The following is a 21,264-nucleotide window of genomic DNA, read 5'->3' on the forward strand; positions in this document are numbered from 1 at the left end:
TATACGTGTATAGTGGGTATGTATATATGTGTGTGTGTGTAACATAGCACCGGTTGTGTCTAATGCGTGCAGTCTCGTGCATGTGTGCTCTGAGCGTGTGTGTGTGCATGTATGCACTGTGTGGTACCGTGTCGCGTCTATAACCTTACACACATCGCGGTTATTAAATTTAACAAACGCATGGTCTGTACGTACTAAGGTCCCTTGTATGCTCCAACCGTGCGTTGCGTTACCGTAACGATCCCCGCTCGGCGCGATCGGGGGACCAGGGCGCACCGCGCTTCATCCAATCAATCCCCTTCGCGCATAAGCGGCAACAGCAGCAGCAGCAGCTGCAGCGGCGGCAGCGGCGGCAGCGGCAGATGCATGCATGGCGGGGTCTGCGGAACACAGAGAAGAGAGGACGAGAGAGAAGAACAGAGGAGGAGGAGGGGGCGAGCGCGGGCGGGTGGGCGGGCGGGCCGCGGGAGGGGGCAAAGCGGGCTGCTGAAAACCAGGAATTCGCCGATGCAGTCTCAGAGTGCCGACGCGCACCCCTCGCTGTAGCGACGACTCCGCAGTGCTCGTCACGCACGCGCGGACGGACGGACGGACCGACGGACCGACACGCGCACCGACACGCGGACGGGAGAGCTCGCGCGCGCGCGCGCGCCGTGCATGAGCGCGCACCCCACGACCGCCGACGAGGAGGCGCGCGATGAACGCGTGAGCGAGCGAGCGAGCGAGCGCGGCGTGCGAGCCAGAGAGAGAGAGAGAGCGAGAGCGTGCGCGTCTGCGTGAGTGGGGGAGCGAGTGGAGTGCGTCCGTGCGTGTGTGCGTGTGTCTTTCCGTGTGCGTGCGCGCGCGTGTGTGTGTGTAGGAGCTATTGCTTATCTGGGCAGAGGCCGCGCTCACGCGTGCGTGCGCAAGTGATCTCGCCGCCGCCGTGAGTGAGTGAGCTGTGTGAGAGAGCGAGAGAGAGCGCGAGAAGTGTGTGGTGTGTGTGTGTGCGTGAGAGAGAGAGAGAGCGCGCTGTGTGAGAGAGTGAGAGAGAGAGATTGAGAGAGCCGCTGTCGGTCGAGAGACTCCCGTATCCTGCGCCCTCATGCACTGCTCTGGAGCGCCGCCCAACCCGGCCGCCCTGCCCGCACTGGGAATGATCCCGCACCCGGCCTGCGCCCTGGCCTTCCTCTACATACAGCAGGTGAGCACGGCTACGGTAACAACGGCGACGGTGCGGTGGTGGTGGTAGTGGTGGTGGTGGCGGTGGTGGTGGCGCAATCGCAAATCCGGGGCAACGCGGCGCTTGGTGAGAACCTCTCGCCGTGTTCGCTCCGCGTCTCACACGCGGCGCGCTCCGAGCTCGCGGCGTTGCGAGCGACTTCGCGGTCGGAGCCACCGTGGGGTTTGGAGGGTTTTTGTGCAGCGCGCGCGGTCTTATTTGTACGTTTTGGTCGATTTTTTTTCGCGAAGAAAATATTTATTTTCTCGTTTATGGATTTAGAAATTGTTCCGATGCGAGTCGGACCGTGGTGTTGGTGGTGGTGGTGATGATGATGATGATATTACAGCCAAGAAAGCCACCGGGCCCTGTCTGCGTTAGATACGTTTCAGAGAAGCAGGCGTCGTGTTTGTAACTGGGACGTTTCAGTCGAGTTCGGGCCAAGCAATTATGATGAACACGTGCCCGCGGATCAGTAACACTTTTATTGGTTGGAGCATGCGGTGCGAGCTGAGATGTTGGACCAATGTAAAGGCGTCAGAAGACGGATTTTAATTGCCAAATATGGTGCTGCGTGTGCCATGTGTATGATAAATGTGTGCACACACACGCAGCCCGCACGCACGCCTGCATTCACGACACACATAATCATCATCACAGCCCCTACGCGTTTGCATATCGCAAATTGCGCATTCGCGTAACGCTCTCTTTTAGTGGCATATTATATGGCTCCGCCAGCCCTCTCTAAATCCCACAGATATGCAGCGGTCGCATTTTTCACCATTATTGAAGCGTGCAGACGCACACAGAGAGAGAGAGAAAGCGCAAGCGAGAGCGAGAGAGAGAGAGGAAGGAGTGGGTAGATGTTGTATTGGGGTGGCAGGAGAGAGGAAGCTTCCTTGCTTCTTACGTTTTTATCGCCGCTCGCAGAAAGGAAAAAAAAACGTTGAGCGATGCTGCCTTAATTGGGGCCCCGAGTCCTGGACGCCCTCGCACGGGGCAATTCAAAAGCGCTCGTGCTGGTCCGTTGCGTTAATAATAAATGCACAAATAAATGCATAATAACCGCGCGAAATGCAATGTTCCGAAGGCGAAACTTGATCTGCCATGCGTGGTAATTAATCAGCGGCGAGGATTTTTTGACGGCCCTCTTCCTCCCTCGCAACACACACAACGCACACGCCAGCGAGCGAGAGAGATGAACACGCGTGCGTACGCATGCGTTCATATACGCGCGCAGACAAAGATCCTCCGCATAACCTCAACAGACTGTTGGGGCAAGTGCTGTTAGCGAGAACCTTTGATGGCCGGCACGGCACACGAGGGTTTGGGTAGCCAGCACAGTGCCCGGCCGCCTTCGTCACCTCCAGTAGCGATGTTTACACATCGCACGCACTAGGTAAACTCTTTTGAGGCTGAGTCTACCTAATGGAGTCCGAGGACTGTTTCAGATATTCGTCACCGATGTTGGCAGTGAGCGGACATTGAACTCGGGTCGCTGAGTACGTAGCGCAATGCGCTAACCACTGCGCCACCGCTCCTACACAGATGTACACACACGACAACACACACTTTGACACACGTTTAGATACGCTTTCATACACAGTGACTCAACCAGACACACGGCCACATACACACGTATGACATCCACACAATGGACCAAAGACAACGACCCCCCGTATAGCCTTTAACAAACTGTTGGGGCAAGTGCTGTTAGCGAGCACCAATGAAAGCCGGAACGGCGCACGAGGGGTTGGTTTGACCAGGACCCACACCCGGCCGCATTTGTCTCCCCAACATCTACACACTGCACGCACGCTCACACGCACCCGCGAACATGTCCACGGTTGCATTTTTGTACTCTCGTCTCGGTCGGCTAAAACCTCAGGGGTCAAGTGGAGCCGCCCCCTCCTGCCCCTCTCCCCTCCCTGCACCTCCCCCCCTCACCTCCCCGAGTCTGTGAATTCACTCTGTCGGAAACGCGCATCGCACACCACCGCTGATGTAATTCCTCACCAAAAAAAATCAAGTGGAGTCTTAAAGGTGACCCGCTCACCTCGGCGTGACGCAGTGCACGAGCGCGCGTGTGCGCGTGTCAGTGCCTGTCCGCGCGTGTGCGTGTGTGTGTCTGTGAGAGAGTGCGTGCGTGTGCATGTGTGTGTGCGTGGGGAGCGGTAGTCATGTCAGCCAGTCATCTCAGTCAGGCAACCCATGGCACCTGTGTCTGTTCCGTGACCTCCTGTGAGCGGGCGTTTGACACTTCACGTGGCCTTAACGTGCACCTAGCCTGGCACAAGCGCCGTGGTGACGTCACCGCCACTTAATGGCGAATGGCGGTTGTTGTTGTTGGAGCGGTAGTGTAGCGGTCAGCGTGCTGCGCTACGAACCCGGCGACCCGAGTTCGATTCACGCTCACGGCCACCAAACACCGGTGACGATTATCTGAACCGGTTCTGGGCCTCTCTTAGGTAAACTCAGCCTAAATTAAGTACCTGGTGCGGTGTATAAACATCGCCACTGTGGGAGATAACGTAGTGGTGCTGGCCACCCACCCCCTCGTGTGCCGTGCCGGCCGTCATATGTGCTCGCTAACAGCATTTGCCCCAACAGTCTGTTACAGACTATGTGGTGCGTATGTGTGTGTGGGGTATTTGTTCATGTTTGTGTCTGCGCTTGCAATTCATCGTGCGTCAAAGAGTGTATGTGTGCACGAATGGAGCGGCAGCAGCACTTGCCCCAAACGCTCTGCTCAGGCTATACGGGGATCTTTGCCGAGCAACGAGACATGGGATGCGAGCCCCCCCCCCCTATCCCACCCCTCCGTGTCAGCACTGAACCCCCCCCCACCACTCTCACGCGGGGCACCCCGTTTTGCCCCGAGGCTGCTTGGGAAGAGAACCCTGGTGTCTTCGAGGTCCCTAGAGGAACACCCATCCCCCTCACCATGTGCCTCGACTGCAGAGAGAGAAAGATTGGGGGGGGGGGGGGGGCTAGCTATAAGAGTCATCGAGTACACAGCGGGGTGTATTTAAAGCGCAGAGCGCCTACACACACATACATAATACATAACTCACAAACATACATACACACCCATACATAATACATACACGCGAGTACATGTCTCTTGTACGTGCGCAAGCAACACGCGGTGGGTCCTTGGACTCTCCGAGGTCGCCACGGGTTCTGATGTGTACCTGTCGCGGTGTGTGGCGAGAACAAAGACGGCCGGGATGTGGTGCCAGCCACCACTCCCTTCGGCCTTCATAGGTGCTCGCTAACAGCCCTTGGCTGCGCAACAGTCGATGGAAGGCGACGGGGAGGTGGTCTTCGTTGGCTTTGACATGTTGGGGCAAGTGCTGTTGGCGACCACCGATTTAGAAGGGAACGTCACGCGAGTGGGAGGTGTGAGCAGCTCCACGCCCCGACCGCCTTTGTCTCCCCAATGCTGACGTTCACACACCGCAGCATGAACGAATCGCTTAAGGCTGAGTCGACCTAGGGGGAGACCCAGCACAGGTTCAGATAATCGTCACTGGTGTTGGCCGTGAGCGGGAATCGAACTCGAGCCGCCGCGTTCGTAGTTACAGCGCTCGCTGCGCTGACCACAAGCGCCACCGCTCCCCGCGCGTGCACGCATCGCGCGCGACTGGCACGCGGCCGAAACTCGCGGACTTTGAACGCTCCGCCGTGTCCGCTTGAGCGCGTACATCTCCAGAGAGGCGCCGGGCGATGCCTCCCGGACGCCCTCGAGGTGACGACTCGACCACGTCAAGCGCTCTTCCGAGTGAGCGAGGCCATCGCGGCTACGAGTTGGGGGGGGGGGGGGTTGTGGTAGGTGGTGGTGGCGGAGGGGGGGTCGTTTTTAGGGGAAGTTTTCGGACACCACCCCCCGCCCCCCCATACAGGGCGGCTGCGAGGTTCGTGAATGTCCATGAGACGAGTTCACCAATAGCCCCGAACGCGGCGGCGGTTGTCCGATCTCTGTGCATGGGCCGCATGGTGCCTAACGTCGCGGCCTGCTCCCATCATCATCATTATTATTGGTACTTCCCCCGCAGCTGTTCAGAGACGTATCACAAGGAGCCTGCTCCTGTTGAGCCGCCCGCTGGCTCGCTCACCAACCTCGGCACGAACGCAAATACACCGTCAACGCTCCCCGCCGTACTTACAGCAGAAAGAGCGTTCGATTCGAACGGTCTCTATTGTGAGTGTCGAACGGCCCTCTGTGGCAAGACTATCCTTGTATGTCCGCGTGAGTGGACATCTCGACCCAATGCGGTGCGTCGTCAACTCCGCTGCACGCTTCGATCATTCGCCTGCGACTTTGCACTGATGTTCGACACGACCACACATACACATTGCCGAATAACTCCCCTTCCACCCCACTACTCCTTCCACCCCCCCCCCCCCTCCAGCCATTGGGGATAATAATAACGACACGTAGTCACGGGGTACACAGTCACTTTACATTATAATGTCGCCCTCATTACACACAAAGTGCGTGCCACGAATGAACCACAATACCTCGCTGATCTCGACAAGGAGCCCGAACCATCACCACGCGATCTCAGTCCGCTCATCCTCACAGCAGCAGCAGCATCAGCAGCGGCGGCGGCTTTTGGCTCGGCAGTCGAGCAATCACGTGTCACCATCATAGCACCCCGCTTACAGACGCGCTTCTGCGGCCGTCTGGAACGTTCTTCGTTACGATATTAGGACATCACTGGAGCTATGCGCTTGTAAATCATCATCGATATTCAAAGCTCATTTCTTTAGAACTTTGTTGTTTTATCTTTAGTTTGTTGTCCTTCCCCCCGCCCCGCACCTCCGATGAACACGTTTGGCGACAGTGCGAACGTGGTTCAAGTCACACACACGGGGCTGCGTCGTGCCGAGATGCACGGCCACGTGCTGCGCGAGTCCGTGAGCGTCTGAGATGCCCTGAGGGATAGGGGTGACCCCTAACCCCCGAATCCCGGGAAATGCACCTAAAGCTCCGCAGAGTGACGTCACTCCCCAGAAAATACACAGAGGTTTCCATCCATGGGATTTCTATTGAATAAGATCTCGCTCACTGGGACCATCAATGGGGTCTCTATTGAAGTGAGATCTCGCTCACTGGGACCATCGATGGGGTCTCTATTGAAATGAGATCTCGCTCACTGGGACCATCAATGGGATCTCTATTGAAATAAGATCTCGCTCACTGGGACCATCAATGGGGTCTCTATTGAAATAAGATCTCGCTCACTGGGACCATCAATGGGGTCTCTATTGAAATAAGATCTCGCTCACTGGGACCATCAATGGGATCTCTATTGAAATAAGATCTCGCTCACTGGGGCCATCAATGGGGTCTCTATTGAAATGAGATCTCGCTCACTGGGACCATCAATGGGGTCTCTATTGAAATGAGATCTCGCTCACTGGGACCATCAATGGGGTCTCTATTGAATAAGATATCGCTCACTGGGACCATCAATGTGGTCTCTATTGAAGTGAGATCTCGCTCATTGGGACCATCAATGGGGTCTCTATTGAAGTGAGATCTCGCTCACTGGGACCATCAATGGGGTCTCTATTGAAGTGAGATCTCGCTCACTGGGACCATCAATGGGGTCTCTATTGAAATGAGATCTCGCTCACTGGGACCATCAATGGGGTCTCCGTCATTCGGGGTGTCAGTGGGAGACCTCTCACTGGAGTCTCTGTCATTGGGGTCTCTGTGAGGGGTCTCTATCCCTGGGGGTCTCAGTGGAACACGACCACGGGGGTTCCAAACCCCTCAAAAGAGAGAGCCGGAGGCAGCCTCGGTCACTCCGGGGGTGGGGGGGGCTGAGGTGATGAAGTTGATGGACGTGGGGACCGTGCCACGCCCGTATGGCCCTAACATATTGTTGGGGCACGTGCTGTTAGCGAGCACCTATGAGGGCTGGCACGGCACACGAGGGGGTGAGTGGCCATAACCACACCCGGCCGTCTTTGTCTCCCCAGCGGCGATGTTTACACGCCACACCAGGTACTCATTTTAGGCTTAGTCGACCTCGGGGAAGCGCAGATCCGGTTTAGATAATCGTCACTGGTGTTGAACGTGAGCGGGAATCGAACTCGGGTCGCCGGGTTCGTAGCGCAGCGCGCCCACCACTAAACTGCCGCTCGCACACAGACACAGACACACACCTCTGTAGCCTTAACGACTGCCGGGGCCAATGGCGTTGTTAGCTAACACCTATGAAGGTTTGTAAGGTGCACAAGGCAGCAGTGTGGCCAACGCATCAGCCGGCCGGCCACGCTGCGCATCCCAAGTGCGCGATGTTCTTGCGCAGCACGAGACACGCAGACTCTCGTTTACGGCCGACGTCGATCTGGGGGAAAGCGCATGGCATGCAGGCTAAGATACCACTCGGCACTGATGTTATCCGTGGCCGGGAATCGAACCCTTGGGGAAGGTGGGGGGGGGGGGGGACGTGGAGAGGGGGGTTGGTTGCAGTCCCGGACCATAGAGAGCAGCGCATGAACCGTTCCACTGCATGCGCCACTGCGCCACCGCCCCAACCCCGCCGACAATGCAACGCGCGTTTATCGGATGCACCGAGGCCCTGCGTGTTGCGTGTGTTGTGTCTCCTGGAGCGCTGCTTGCGATTATTTATCCACCTCGTGTCTCGCACGTGTTCTCTCCTGGTGCGTTTCGCGAACCGCCACCGACCCCGCCACCTGCACCGTCTCCGCCTGTCTGGCCCCTCCACTCAGTTGCGTCTCCCAACCCATTCCTCTTTGTACCACGTTCCGGTGGGGGGCGGCGGGGGGGGGGGGGGTTGGGGCAGTGAAGAGAGGGGGGTGGGGGGGTGAGCACGGGTTGTTATTCCACGACTATGCGCGTGCACGCGTGGGTGTCACGCGCTGCGCTCAGTTCGTGAACATCTGCACGAGGGTGCTCAGAATCGCTCTTGACGGGGAAAGCCGGCGCGCGGTCCATCCCTCTTGGAATCTGTTTAATCTGAATCCATACGGATCTACAAAGAATAACGCAAATATCCACCCGTATAGCCCCTCGGACAATCGTGTTGGGTTAAAGTGCTTTTAGCCAGCGCCTATTCAGTGAGCCACACGGCACACGAGGGGTCGGTGTGGCCAGCACCGCGCACGGTCGCGCTCTCCTCTCCAACGCTGAGGTTTATTGCACATCGCCCCGGGTACTAATTTAAGGCTGAGTCGATCTAGGGGAGACCCCGCGACCGTTTCAGATATTCGTCGCCGCGATGTTGGCTGTTGGAACTCGACCCGCCGGGTTCGCAGCCAGCGCAGAGTGCGATAACCTCTAACCTCACCATCGCTACAGCCAAAATAATCTACAACCCCCCCCCCAACCCCCCCCCCCCCCCGCTCTGGAGTGTACCTTGGCCTAGTCTTCCACAACACATAACCGATCTCCAGATGTTTTTCTTTGAGTTTCTGTTTGTCCGAGAGACGCCGTTTGAATAATTGGGATTGGCTCGCGAGGGACAGACGCATATCATCGAATCGCGCGAGCGTGCGTGTGTGTGTGGGTGTGTGGGAAGCGGTGGTGTAGCGGTTAGCTCACGGCCAACACCAGTGACGATTATCTGAACCAGTCCTGGGCCTCCCCTAGGTCGGCTCAGCCTTAAATGCGTACTTGGTGCGGTGTGTAAAACATCGCCACTGGGGAGACAAAAGCGGCCGGGCGTGGTGTTGGCCACCCCACCTCCTCGTGTGTCGCCAACAGCACTTCTTCCAACAGTCTATTGAAGGATATACGGTTGATCTGTCTCGATGTGCGTGTGAGTGTCCGTGCAGTGTGAGAGAGAGAGGGCGAGTCTCACGGGGAACGGCAGCGATTGTCAGAGCGCGCTACGATCCCAGCGAGCGATCCGGTTCAAGTGCCGGCAGCGCGCAATACCGGCTGGCATCTGAACCTGTCACGAGCCTACCGCTAGATCGACTCGGCCTTAAATGAGCGGCTGGTGCAGTGTGGTGTCATCGTCCGGGCGCGGGTGGTGACCACCGTCTCGTACGCTCGCCCCGGCCTCAATCGGTGCTCGCTTACATCACCTGCCCCTTGTGGTGTATTCGGACCACACGGGTGCAATCGTTGTCTCGGTATGCACGCGCGTGTGTGGGTAGGCGAGGACTCTTTTGGAATCCGCCTGCTGTTGCTATCACCACGGTTAACAATTACTCTAACCAGTAGCAAACCGCAGCCCCCCTCGTTTGCCAAACAGACGAGCGGAGTCGCCTCGTCCATACATGCTTCACCGCGCTGGAACACGAAGCGTGGGCTGGTGCGTTCGTTTGATGATCTCGGCAAAGGAAGATTCGTGATCGGAGAACGCCTCGAACGACTACAGCATCTTTTTCGATTTTAAGCTTTCGTGACTGCAGGGATTCATCTTCTTGGTTTTTTTTGGTAAAGTCACGTAGAAGGGAAATAATAAAGTAATAAAAATAAAACATAATAAAATAAAATTCTCACGACGTTTCGGCCACAACGCAAGCAGCCGTCCTCAGGCGAAGAACAGGGCTGTCGGAAAGACAGCGTCTGAAACGACAGCGTCTGAAACGTCGTGAGAATTGTATTTCATAATGTTTTATTTTTTATTATTTTATTTTTTCCCTTCTACGTGACTTTACCGAAAGAACTAAGAAGAGGACAACATCATCGTAGCGGGCCCCGTGGGACGATTGCCTCGGCTGTGGAGGAGTCGTTGTTGACCACTCGACGGAGCGGCAGACGCGGGGGGCAACACTCGTGAACGCGCCTGGCCTCTTCCATCGGGGGGGGGTGGGGCGAGGTATTGGTGGGGGGTGGGGGGATAGAGTTGCTGTGGATGAGATGCACGCGCATATAATAGCCGCCAGTGGAGCAGCTGTGGAGCCATTGGCACGAGTCGATATTGAGATCATAGATTATCGGTAATGGATTGTCCATGCCCGGCATCCCCGCCCTTGCAGACGGAGGAGACGCGCAAGTCAGCTCAGTGCAGCGTGCTGTTCACAATCTGTCTCTCTCTTTCTTCCCCTCCCGCCTCGCTCTCTCTCTCCGCAACAACGAGAGCACTCGACTATTTTTTTTCTCTCTATCGCACTCTCTCTCTCTCTTCCAAGGGATGGCGTCGGATCGCAATATCTCACACTCGATTGATTCTGGGGTCAAATGGCCAAGGGGTCAAGGTCACGATTTCGTAAAATGATTGGCTATTCGGTACGACGTCTAATTTGTCTATATCTCGTTTTTTTCTGTTCGTATAGCCGTCATTGTTGCTGTTGTTGTTTTCTATCCAGGCGCGGTTATCCTGGGTAGACAATGACGCGGCGGCGTGGGGTTGATATTTATATTTTAGGTGAAGAGGTCAAAGGTCAACATCACAGTGACGCCGACCCAGTGTGACGGGCCACGGGCTTTTTGGTGTCCCACTTATCAAAGGCGACGCCAGAGTTCTTGAAGGTTCCGCGATGCACGCGCCACGTCGCGCGCGTCACGTTTGAAACGCGGCGGCTGTGGTTCGGCCTCACAGAGCTCGAGGTTGAAATGAATAAATACAAATATTTTTTATTTATTTGTGTGCATGATGTTTTATGTTTTTGTTTTTTTCTGTACTTAATAATGTCTCGCTCACGCCACTGCCGGCTGAAAGACCTCCACTAGATGATGGCATTTTGGCCTCTTCTTCCACCCTGGCAGAACGTCTTACACGTGCGTGGCTGTGTTTACAATACACGTACCATTGTTTTTCTTTATTTGTTACAAACTCGTCCACGTTCATTTATATGTATACATTCGCATACCACTGCCAATCAATCAGGGAACTGCATGGGGGCCTCCCCACGCCGCGTCGGACTTAGTGGTTCGCATCACTGTAGTGGTAGAGGTAGGAGGACCCACCATTTATCCCACCTTGTGTAACACACTTGCAGCCGATTTAAGACACTTGCCCAATTGCCAAATATTTCAACTGCTGCGCCAGGGGATCAAACCCGACTGACTTTCTTCGTATTTGCAAGTCCAAAGTTGCTACCTAGCGCGCCGCACGCTACCTCCGAATTAATAGTATTAGGAACAGCATGAGAAGTCTTTATGGGCATGTGCACTCACGTGTGTGCATGTGTGCGTCTATGCATGTGTGCACGCTGCACCACGAGCCTGGTAAACCGGAGTTCCATTCCCACTCACGGCCAACATCAGTGGCGATTCTCTAAGCTGGTCGCGGGCCTCCCCTAGGTCGACTCAGCCTCAAAACGAGTAATCGGGTGCGATGGTGTAAACGTCGCCACTCGGGGAGAAAAAGGCGGCCGAGATGTCGCTGGCCAACTCACCTCCTCGTGCGCCTCGGCCTTCATAGGTGCTACTCGCCCGCAGAACATGCCCCCCACCCCTCCTCCCCCCCCCCCCGGCAAAGTGCTGTTAAGGCTACACGGGGGATCTTTGTCTTGTGTGGCGCAAAACAAGGGGCAGTGCGGGTTCGCCTGCACGTGGCGCGTGGCCCGCCTCTGCAAGACGTTTCCTTTTCTGTAATTTCTCTTTTCCTAGAGGAATTTGAGAAGTCTGAATTGATGGGCATTCGAGGCTTTTTAACTCAGAATGCCATTTCACGCGGGCCCCTTTTAGTTCACATGATTCCATACCGAAAAAGAAGCCCCCCCCCTCCAACCCCCCCCCCCCCAACCACCCCCCCGCTTCTGTTTAATGTCGCGTCACACGTCGGTGATCTGAAATGCCCTACCCAGGGTCATTACTGTAAATTATACGATATCGAATCCATGGATTAACCTGGTGCAATAGTCTTCAAACAAATTAGTTACTCGTGTGTGTGTGTGTGTGGCTATACGCACTGGAGAGACAAAGGCGGCCGGTCCCGTGCTGTTGGCAGCCCACCCCCTCGAGTGCCGAACAGCACTTGCCCCGAGAGTCTGCGAAGGCTATACGGGAGATCTTTGTCTTTGTGTGTATAGATACACACACCACCCCCTGTGCTTGTGTATTAATAATGGTGGTTACCCGTTGTAATTGCAGTATCGTTATAATTATTATAAGAATATGCTCGTATAGATACATTTCTTACTATACATAAATAGGCATTGCGTTCAGCCCTTTGCGTTAACATTGTACAAGACGACGCTCTACAGAAGATAATCCAGATTCGTCGTTCGCGATTCGATTATATATATTTTGAAAATGTGGTGAATCTAGTGGAATCTACTAGCAGTAGAGGGGCAGGGTAGAACCATTTATTACGTACAATGGAATATGTTAAATTAGTGTAATCCATCGAATCTTACCCCCACGCGATTCTGAGCGCGTGCTGTTTCGGTTGTCTCTTTTTTTAAATCCTTTATATTAAGTTCAATTGCTTGCTTGCTTACGCGCTTACGACCGTGCAAATATTTCGGTCGTTTTTTAACCCACTTCCCGTGATCCAATCGAGCTGACATTATGCACACAGACTCATTGTGCGTGACAATTTATTTTCGTAAAAAAAAATTTTTCCACAATTTTACACTTTTTAGGAAAAAATAAATTATCTGTAATTACCAATTGCTTAATGGTGGCATGCAATCATCTGACCCATAGGTGGCAGCCATCTCAAGCCAGAGGACGAGAGGACTCTAGCCGCCACGCATATAAAGGATTTATAGTGAAAAAATTTGTTTTTACGGGTTAATTTTTTAAAATAAGATCGAGGCGCAATCCTGGAATTTCCTCCGCGCGCCTCTGCTGGCGCAAGGGCGCCCACTCTAGGAAGCTGTGCGGCGCCCCTCGATGTAGGGCAGTGTTCTGCACTTATTTCCAGTGGATGGGGGGGGGGTCACTTTCAGCGATAAGACATCATCCGTGTAAGGACCGCCAAATATTTGAAACCATTGCGGGTTTGACAGCATCACGATGATCTTAATTTTGGAGCTTTCGTGACTGCAGGAATTTATACCTGATGGTGATTGCTTGTGTTGCAATCGAAACGTCGTAGTATGCAATTATTTAATTTATTATTTTATCTTTGTCGCGGGGCGCACTGCAGGGGCCGCACTAAAGGCCACCAGAGGCCGCTAGTAGCCCGCGGGCCTTGCAGTGGAGAACCGCGATGGAGGGTTTTTATATTCGACGTTAATCGACATGTCCAATGCATCTGTTAGGCGACGCATGGCCTCATGCGCCTGCACATGGTGGTGAGTACAGCTAGGAGGGATTGGAGCGTGCAGTGATAAATGAACGTTGAAATGAGGGGTATGGAGGGCGCCTATACACTGCGTGTTTTGGCGAATCCACGTTGAGTTTGTCCTCTGTATTCAATATCGAGGGTGCTTATAGCTAGCCAATGGAGATTGCATATTAAGAGGGCCTATTGACCGTCCGTATCGAGACCACATATTGTGTTTATAGAGCTTTTATAAAGCACAGCAGCGTGCTCTCCTATATTGCATCTGCAGGATCGTGAGCGATGCAGGCGGCTTGGGGGGTGGCGCGCGGGGGGGGGGGGGGGGGGCTTTTATCCAGCAGTGGATGAATCACGGCTGATGTTGATGCTATGGAGAGGGCAGTACTGAGAGCGCTTCTGGAATGAAATTATTATTTCGATAATTAAAAAAAAACTACACACATTTTTCCACGACACTGTGTGCGTGACCGTTAAAGTTGACAACAGGCGAAGTAATGGGGCAGTTGCCCTTCTGCGTAGCAGATTAATAAAGAGGGGCAGGAGGAAATGTAGAGTCCGTGTTTCTCCAACCCGCAATTTATAAAATGATCAACGCTGTGCACAGCCGTGGCGTGAACGCGCTGCAGTCACCCGGTCCGACTCCCCTGCTAAAAATGAATGGTTTGAAACAAAATGAAACACTCCAGCGCGTTCATCAATATTACACAGCGGGCTTAAAATAAACACGTGTATAATGCACGACGTTTCGGGCAATGGCTCTTCTTTATAGCAAATACAATGCCAACTGTTACATATATTCGATGAGACACGGTGACGTTATTGACACGGAACGTGTTGAGTTTGTTGTTGTTCATTGTGCTTGTGCACCACTGCCAACGCATTAACAGCGGCCGCATCACCCAAATAATACGTGTGATGTATAATTCGGCTCCACGATGATACTGGGTGTCTGCGGGTCGGCCAGGGCTCGGCATCCTGTAGTTCCCGAGCCGCATGCGGCTCGTTAAGGACCGCTGTTTAATACGGACCGTCTCGTAAATCACGTCCATTGTAGCTCTTGAAATATTGAGTTTTTTTTTTACCGAATTGGCAAAAAAAAGGTCCCTTCTTGTTCTTCTTCTTGGTTCTTTCGGTAAAGTCACGTCGAAGGGAAATAATAAAATAAAATAAAAACATAATAAAATACAATTCTGACCTGTTGACCTGTTCTTCACCTGAGGACGGCTGCTTGTGTTGTGGCCGAAACGTCGTGAGTATTGTATTTTATTATGTAACATTTTTATTATTTCATTATTTCCCTTCTACGTGCCTTTACCGAAAGAACCAAGAAGATGAATCCCTGCAGTCACGAAAGCTTTACATTGAAATTTCCCTTCTTGTTGTTTCGGTTGCCGACCGCTGGTATAGGCAGAGCACGTTGAAATACCGCTCATCATCTCAATCAAACATGGGCTGTCCACTGCTGTACGAAAGAGTCTCCAAGCCGTCACTCTCATAGCTCTACTGTCTCCCCGCACTCCCCCGCGCTCACCCATCGCTCTCCACGTCTCCACCCCCCCTCCCCCACTCGTGGAGCCTCTGATGCCTCCCACAGGGGCTCTGGGTTGAGGGGTTAAGGCGACACCCGAGTGTTCGTGGGGTTTCTAGATAGACCTATTATTATTTTCATAAAATTTAGAACGTTGGCGGGAGAGCGGTGGTGTAGCGGTTAGCGCGCTGCCCTACGAACCCGGCGTCCCGAGTTCGAATTCCCGTTGTGAGTAAACTTCAGCAATGTGGAGACAAACGCGACTTGGCGTGCTGTCCTTCATAGGCATTCGCTGACAGCACTTGCCCCAACAGTTCGCTGACGCTCTATGCGTGCATCTTTGTCTTTGCGCTCCCTGCGCGGATCCTTGCTGGCGATTAGTCCGCCGTCAAGGTAGCCGGGTCAACATTCGGGTTCAGAGGGTTCAGCTCTCGTGCCGAATTCAGGGAATTCGAGACACGGAGCGGCCCTCGATAACTATCCGTGGCGCGGCCGACAAAACAGGAATGGCAACAGGAATAAGTCACTCTCTCGCTCGCTCGCTCATATATACATATATATTGCGGCATTATTAAAGAGTAACATGCTTTTTGTTCTTACCTGTTACAATATTTATTGTAACAACAAAAAATCTGCTTACAGTGGAGTCCACTTAAGCCGGCGGCAGCCGCACACGCGGCTCAGGGCTCCCAGGGCCCCTTCCCTGCCCTCGGCGCCTGCGGCCTCCACAGCGGTCGATGCGAACCGCGCCCATCGCCCCTCGCTCGCTCGCTCGAGGGCGGCTCGCTCGTCCTTCCGACTCCGCGCGTCCGGCGAATCGCCCTCCGCCTCCCCCTCCTCCTCCCCCCTCCTCTTCTCCCTCATCCTCTCCCCTCCTCCTCCCTCCTTCTTCCCCTCCTCCTCGTCCTCCCCCCTCATCCTCCCTCCTTTTTTTTACGATCAGTGGAAACAAGAAGATGCTCGGTGTATTCGGCACTTTGCTTCGTTCATCATTTCGTAATTTTTTTTTTCATTCTCCCTCCTCCTTCCCCTCACCCTCCTCCTTCCATCTTCTTCCCCCTCCTCCTCCTCTCTTCTCCTCGTCCTCCCCTCATCCTCCCTCCTCCCCCTACTCCTCCTTCCCCTCCCCTTCCTCCCCCTCCTCCTCCCCCTCTTCCCCCTCCTCCCCCCTCCTCGCTCCTTCTCCTTCCCCTCCTCCCCCTCCTGGTTTCCCCTCCTCCTCCTCCACCCCCTCTTCCTCCCTCCTCGAGTCCTCCTCCTCCCCCCTTCTTTCGCCCCTCCTCCTCCTCCCCCTCCTCCTCCTCCCACTCCTCCCCCCCTCCTCCTCCTCCCCCTCCTCCCCCCCCTCCTCCTCCCCCCTCCTCGCTCCTTCTCCTTCCCCTCTTCCCCCTCCTGGTTTTTCCTCCACCTCCTCCTCCCCCTCCTCCTCCCCGTCCCCCTCCCCCCCTCCTCCTCCTCCTCCATGTGTTGCCCGTATTCTTACGACGCGTACCCGCAGCAATCGGAGTCCACTCTCCCTCAGCGTCTCTGACCGAGATGAGCACCGCCACTGTTGCCCATCTTCTTCCTCGTCTCTTCGCGTCCGACCCGCATTGGAGCCGTGCGATGGCCGATATCCCTCACCCCGTTCTCACCGCCGTGGTGCACACGACGATCTGCTGCTGGGCCCTGGTGCGTGTTGTGTCCGAGTCCAGCGGGCGCGCTATTCCCCAACGCGTGCACGCGGTGTTGGCTGGAGGTCGCTGCGGCTCTTTCGTCTCTTGCAGCACGACCGGCACGGCTGGGAGCGGCACTCATCCAGCAGTGGCATTGACAAAGGCTCGTCCAGAGGCGAGATAGCGAGAGAGAGAGAGAAAGCGACCTCGCACTGACGCCGCTTGGTTGACGGGGGGCTTCGATATATCTCAATAGAAATCCCTGGAGAGGTTGAATCTTTACGCTTGCACGGGAAAACACAGCCCTGCGTGTGGACCGACAAGATGCGAGCTAATATTTACTCATTTTCGTTCTGGATTCTGTCCAGTCTCTGCGGAATCCCCCCGTGTCACCTACTCATCCATGCCGGGCACAAAGCAGGGAGGCGAAGGTGAGGGTTGTTGAGTGGGGGTGGGGGGCGAAGCAGGGAGTAGGGGGTGTAAGGAAGGGGGGGGGGTATAAAACCAAAATCCTGGAATGGATTCCGTCTGTCACTGGAGCCTGGAGCGCGAAGAGGCAATCTAGGAAGCGGGGGGAGGCGTCTACCACCACAACCACCACTGAGCTCACTCACGCTGCCTGGGCATAAATGGATTAGTTTTACATGGGAATATATACATTGAACATCCTGGCACGAGTAATAGCAATATTGCCCTTACCTTAGTATGAAATCTGCTGCAAAATGAGTGGCAATCCATGCGTGTCTGCCATAAATGGCACAATCAGTCATCGCGCTGGAAAGAAAAGTGTTTTTTTTTGTTCCTTCACCAGACAAGAGTCAAACTTAGGATGATGCTGCTTTTTTCTCTGTGTATATGAAAAAAGGATGGGGTTTGTTTTTTCACGCGCGCTCCTGAAAATGTTAATGGTCTCTCCCCCTCTCTAAGTCATATAAATTATTTTATATTTGTTTGAAATCCATACCAGCATGCAGCAACAGGATATTAAAAAGCATAAATTGGAATGCGAATGTTTTATTTAATAAAACGCGAGAAGCGCAGTAAACAAGATTTTGGATTTGGCGCATGGATTTTTTTCCATGTGTCTGGTTTGTTGTTGCATTTAATATGCGGCTATTTATTTATTTATACCCCCATTTATTTATTTATTTGATGGGGTGAGTGGGTTGGTGGGTGGGTGGGTGGGGGGGGTGAGATGAAAAATGTTGCGTGGGGTTATTTCGAATTCACGTCGTCGTCGTCGTGGGCCCGCGGGCCCCTGATTGGGATGTCAGAGCAGATGCGGTAATGAAATGACGAGGAAATAGCAGGCACGACCAACTGGAGAGAGAGAAAACCAAAATACACATTAATGCACCCCTTCTTCTTGGTTCTTTCGGTAAAGTCACGTAGAAGGGAAGTAATAAAATAATAAAAATAAAACATAATACAATTAAAGAAGATGAATCCCTGCAGTCACGAAAGCTTTAAATCAAAATGCACCCCTTGCTAGGCTCTTCACACCCACCACGTTTCACTTCTCTCTCTTAATCTAGAAAAAAACAAACAAAGCTCAATGTCTGGTCAAGTTGTTGGTCTTTTTTTCTAGGGTTCCTGGGGTGTCTATGTTGACAACTTTAGCGGCGGCTGAAATCCCGTGCACAGCGGCGCGAGGCGAGCGAACCACCGCTGCATGTGAGATAACCACGGCCGTGTTAGTCGCGGTGGGGTGAAGTGTGGGTACACGCGGACATCTTTGTGTTTTTAAACACGCGGCGGATGAAGTGCATCACGCGCTAAACCGACCGCATAGCCGTGGGAGGAGTGGGGTGCTGGCACGGGGGCGAGGGTGGCAGCCCCCCCGCCCCCTCCATGACTGGCTCTTAATTTTTGTTATGCAAGGTGGAGGTCACGTGGTGTGTCCCCTCACTTAATAGTCGACATGCCCCGTGGCCACGTCTCGATCTCTCTCTCTCTCGAAAAGAGAAAGAGAGAGAGAGAGTCCTCGCCGCAACGTGGCTCTTACGTGGTCGCGAATAAAGGTCGCCGATCCATCTGTCTATCCAACCACCTGAACCTCATAACTTCAAAAGCCTCCTTCCCACCTGTCTGTCCGACCTCTACCCGTCTCTCAGTAACACGGGGACACGTGGGGAGAGGAGGGGAGGGGGGGATGATGATGGCTGGGGTGGGGTGGTGGGGGGTGGAGGCTCCGCATGAAATGTTCTGTCTTCAAAAGCGGCATCTGAAAATCGCACCTCTCCTCCTCTGCTGCGGGGAAGTCCCTTCCACCACCGAACACCCCCCGCCCCGCCCCGCCTCACTCCCGCCCCCCCCAGATCGGCTCGGTGGGAAATGCGCCCTGTGTGTGTGTGGGGGGGGTCACCGCGATGCGGGGAAGGTGTTGAGGAATGGGGTCTGCGTGATGACTCCTGCCGACGCATCTCGTTTACCGCGGCGGCCGCGACAGCAGCGCGCGACACCGTCGATACCAGTTGACCTCTGACCCCGCGAAGTGTTGATTTGGAGGAGGGCTGCGCTGCCTTTCCCCCCTCCCCTCCTTCTTTCAAAGGGAGTGATGACGATGATTATGATTGTGGGCAGAGTGGACGTTTAAATAGATGGAAGTGGTTATTGTTTTGTTGTTCATGAAAAGGACGTGCGAATTCGTAAAGCAAGTGGGGGGCGGAGGCGGAGGAGGAGGGAGGGAGGGAGTGTGGGGTTTGATGGATCGCAGCTCCCTGTGATGTGCAAATTCGTCCGTCTACGGCTGTCGTGACTCATAAAGGCTCCGTGACAAATCTCGCTGGGTTTAGCGTGTCCACCTGGGGCCTTGCGGGGGTTTGAAAATGGGAAGCGAGAGAGTGAACGCTGCGCACGAGAGAGCGAGCTAGCGAGAGAATGGGAGCGAGAGAGAGAGAGGGAGAGAGAGAGAGAGGCAGGCAGTAGTGGGGGGTGGGGAGGAGGGAAGGGGGGGGGACATTTGGAAAATGGAAATGGATGATCTTCGTTGGCGGGAGGTTTAACAAAATATATGAGAATGAAATAGCGGAAAGACAGGATAAATAAAGGAGAAACGGTCAATATTGTTTGTACGCGCAAGGGGCGGTTAGCGTGATCGTCCAATGATGTACGAGGAAGCATCGAGTCCGCGGCGGCCGGGGTCGGGCTGAGGCACAGGGCCAACCGCGGGGGCATGTGCCTGTCCCGTTTGCCGGGCTGGCCGTGGAGCTGAACCGCTCCCCACCACTTGGCCCGACTCGACTCACTCATCGGCTGATTGATGATGTCAGTCGTGCCAACTCCGCGACTTCGAGCGCGCGCGCGTGTTTGCGGGGTGTGGTGGCGCACTGGGGAGCGCACCGCTCTACGAGCCTGGCCACTGGAGATCGATTCCCGCTCACGGCCATTGTTGATCGACAAATATATGAACCGGTACTCTTGGGTTTTTTCGGTTAATTCACGTAGGTAAAAAAAATAATAGAATAAAAATTAATAAAAGTAATAATAGAAATAAAATAATAAATCACGACGTTTCGGAGGCAACACAAGTCTCCGTCATCAGGTGGAACCGTCACAGCACGATTTACTGTATCACTTGATACGTCGTGATTTATTATTTATTTGTATTATTACTTTTATTAATTTTAATTTGATATTGTTTTTTTACCTACGTGACTTTACCGAAACAACCTAAGAGTATGAATCGTTGCAGTCACGAAAGCTTCAAATCTAGAATATGAACCGGTTACGGGCCTCCCCATAGGCCGGCTCCACCTTCAAATTCGTGCCTGGTGCGGTGTGTAAATATCAGCAATGGAGAGACACAGGCGGCCAGTCACGTGCTGTTGGCCACCCATCCCGCTTCGTGTGCCGTGCCGCTCTTCGCAGTTGCTCGTGAACTGCACTTGCACCAACAGTCTGTTGAGAGGCTATGCGGGGCATCTTTGTCGTTGCTTTGCGTGTATGTCTGGAACGCTGCGCTGTGAACTCCTGTCCACCCGGGTTCTATTCCCGGTTCCGGCGCACATTAGAACCGGACCATGACCCCCATCCAGCTCCCCCCGGCTTCACCAGCCAATCCGTGGTGAAGTATGGTCAAACGACCTCCATGACCCTTCTTCATAGCAAGAGAGAGATTGACGAACTCGCTGTTGGAAATTACAGGGTCCCTGGGACATTGCTAGAAATGTCTCCTCTTAAAAAAAAAAATGTAGGGCCACCGTGATTTTCATAATTGACTGAGAATCACTGGGTTGATCTACACACCTTATTTAACATGATAATGCCGATGATACAGTCACCCTCAACACGTACCAATAATCTACAAGTCATCCTTGCACAAGCAATGGCAACAACCTGTTCAATCCCATCATCAATCCACCGCCGCGCGTGTGTTTGGCTATACTTTACTGCCCTGGACAGTGTGAATTTAGTGAAGGGGATCGAGGGGGAGGGACAGAGGAGGGGGGGTTGGGCGGGTGCGTGGTGGAGGCGTGGGTGGGTGGTGGAGGTGTGGGTGGGTGGTGGAGGAGGCGCGGGTGCGTGGTGGAGGAGGCGTGGGTGCGTGGTGGAGGTGTGGGTGGGTGGTGGAGGAGGCGCGGGTGCGTGGTGGAGGAGGCGTGGGTGCGTGGTGGAGGTGTGGGTGGGTGGTGGAGGAGGCGTGGGTGCGTGGTGGAGGTGTGGGTGGGTGGTGGAGGAGGCGCGGATGCGTGGTGGAGGTGCGGGTGA

The 21,264-nt window shown here is 54.2% G+C and overlaps 1 protein-coding gene across 8 annotated transcripts in view; it reads left to right on the forward strand.

Moving 5' to 3' along the window:
- The first annotated feature begins 494 nt into the window (after window positions 1-494).
- LOC144935311 (RNA binding protein fox-1 homolog 1-like) overlaps window positions 495-21,264 on the forward strand; it is a 183,531-nt gene continuing 162,761 nt past the window's right edge. For 6 of the 8 annotated variants that reach the window (XM_078861871.1, XM_078861887.1, XM_078861914.1 and 3 more), the window contains exon 1: window positions 496-1,183. In XM_078861871.1, the coding sequence (XP_078717997.1) occupies window positions 1,085-1,183 (99 nt within the window). In that variant the 5' untranslated portion in view covers window positions 496-1,084. Of the gene's footprint in view, window positions 1,184-21,264 lie in introns of all 8 variants that reach the window. The other 2 variants (XM_078861879.1, XM_078861895.1) reach the window with 1 other exon arrangement.

The sequence above is a fragment of the Lampetra fluviatilis genome, chromosome 1 (assembly GCF_964198595.1).
Source record: "Lampetra fluviatilis chromosome 1, kcLamFluv1.1, whole genome shotgun sequence".
Taxonomy (NCBI): domain Eukaryota; kingdom Metazoa; phylum Chordata; class Hyperoartia; order Petromyzontiformes; family Petromyzontidae; genus Lampetra; species Lampetra fluviatilis.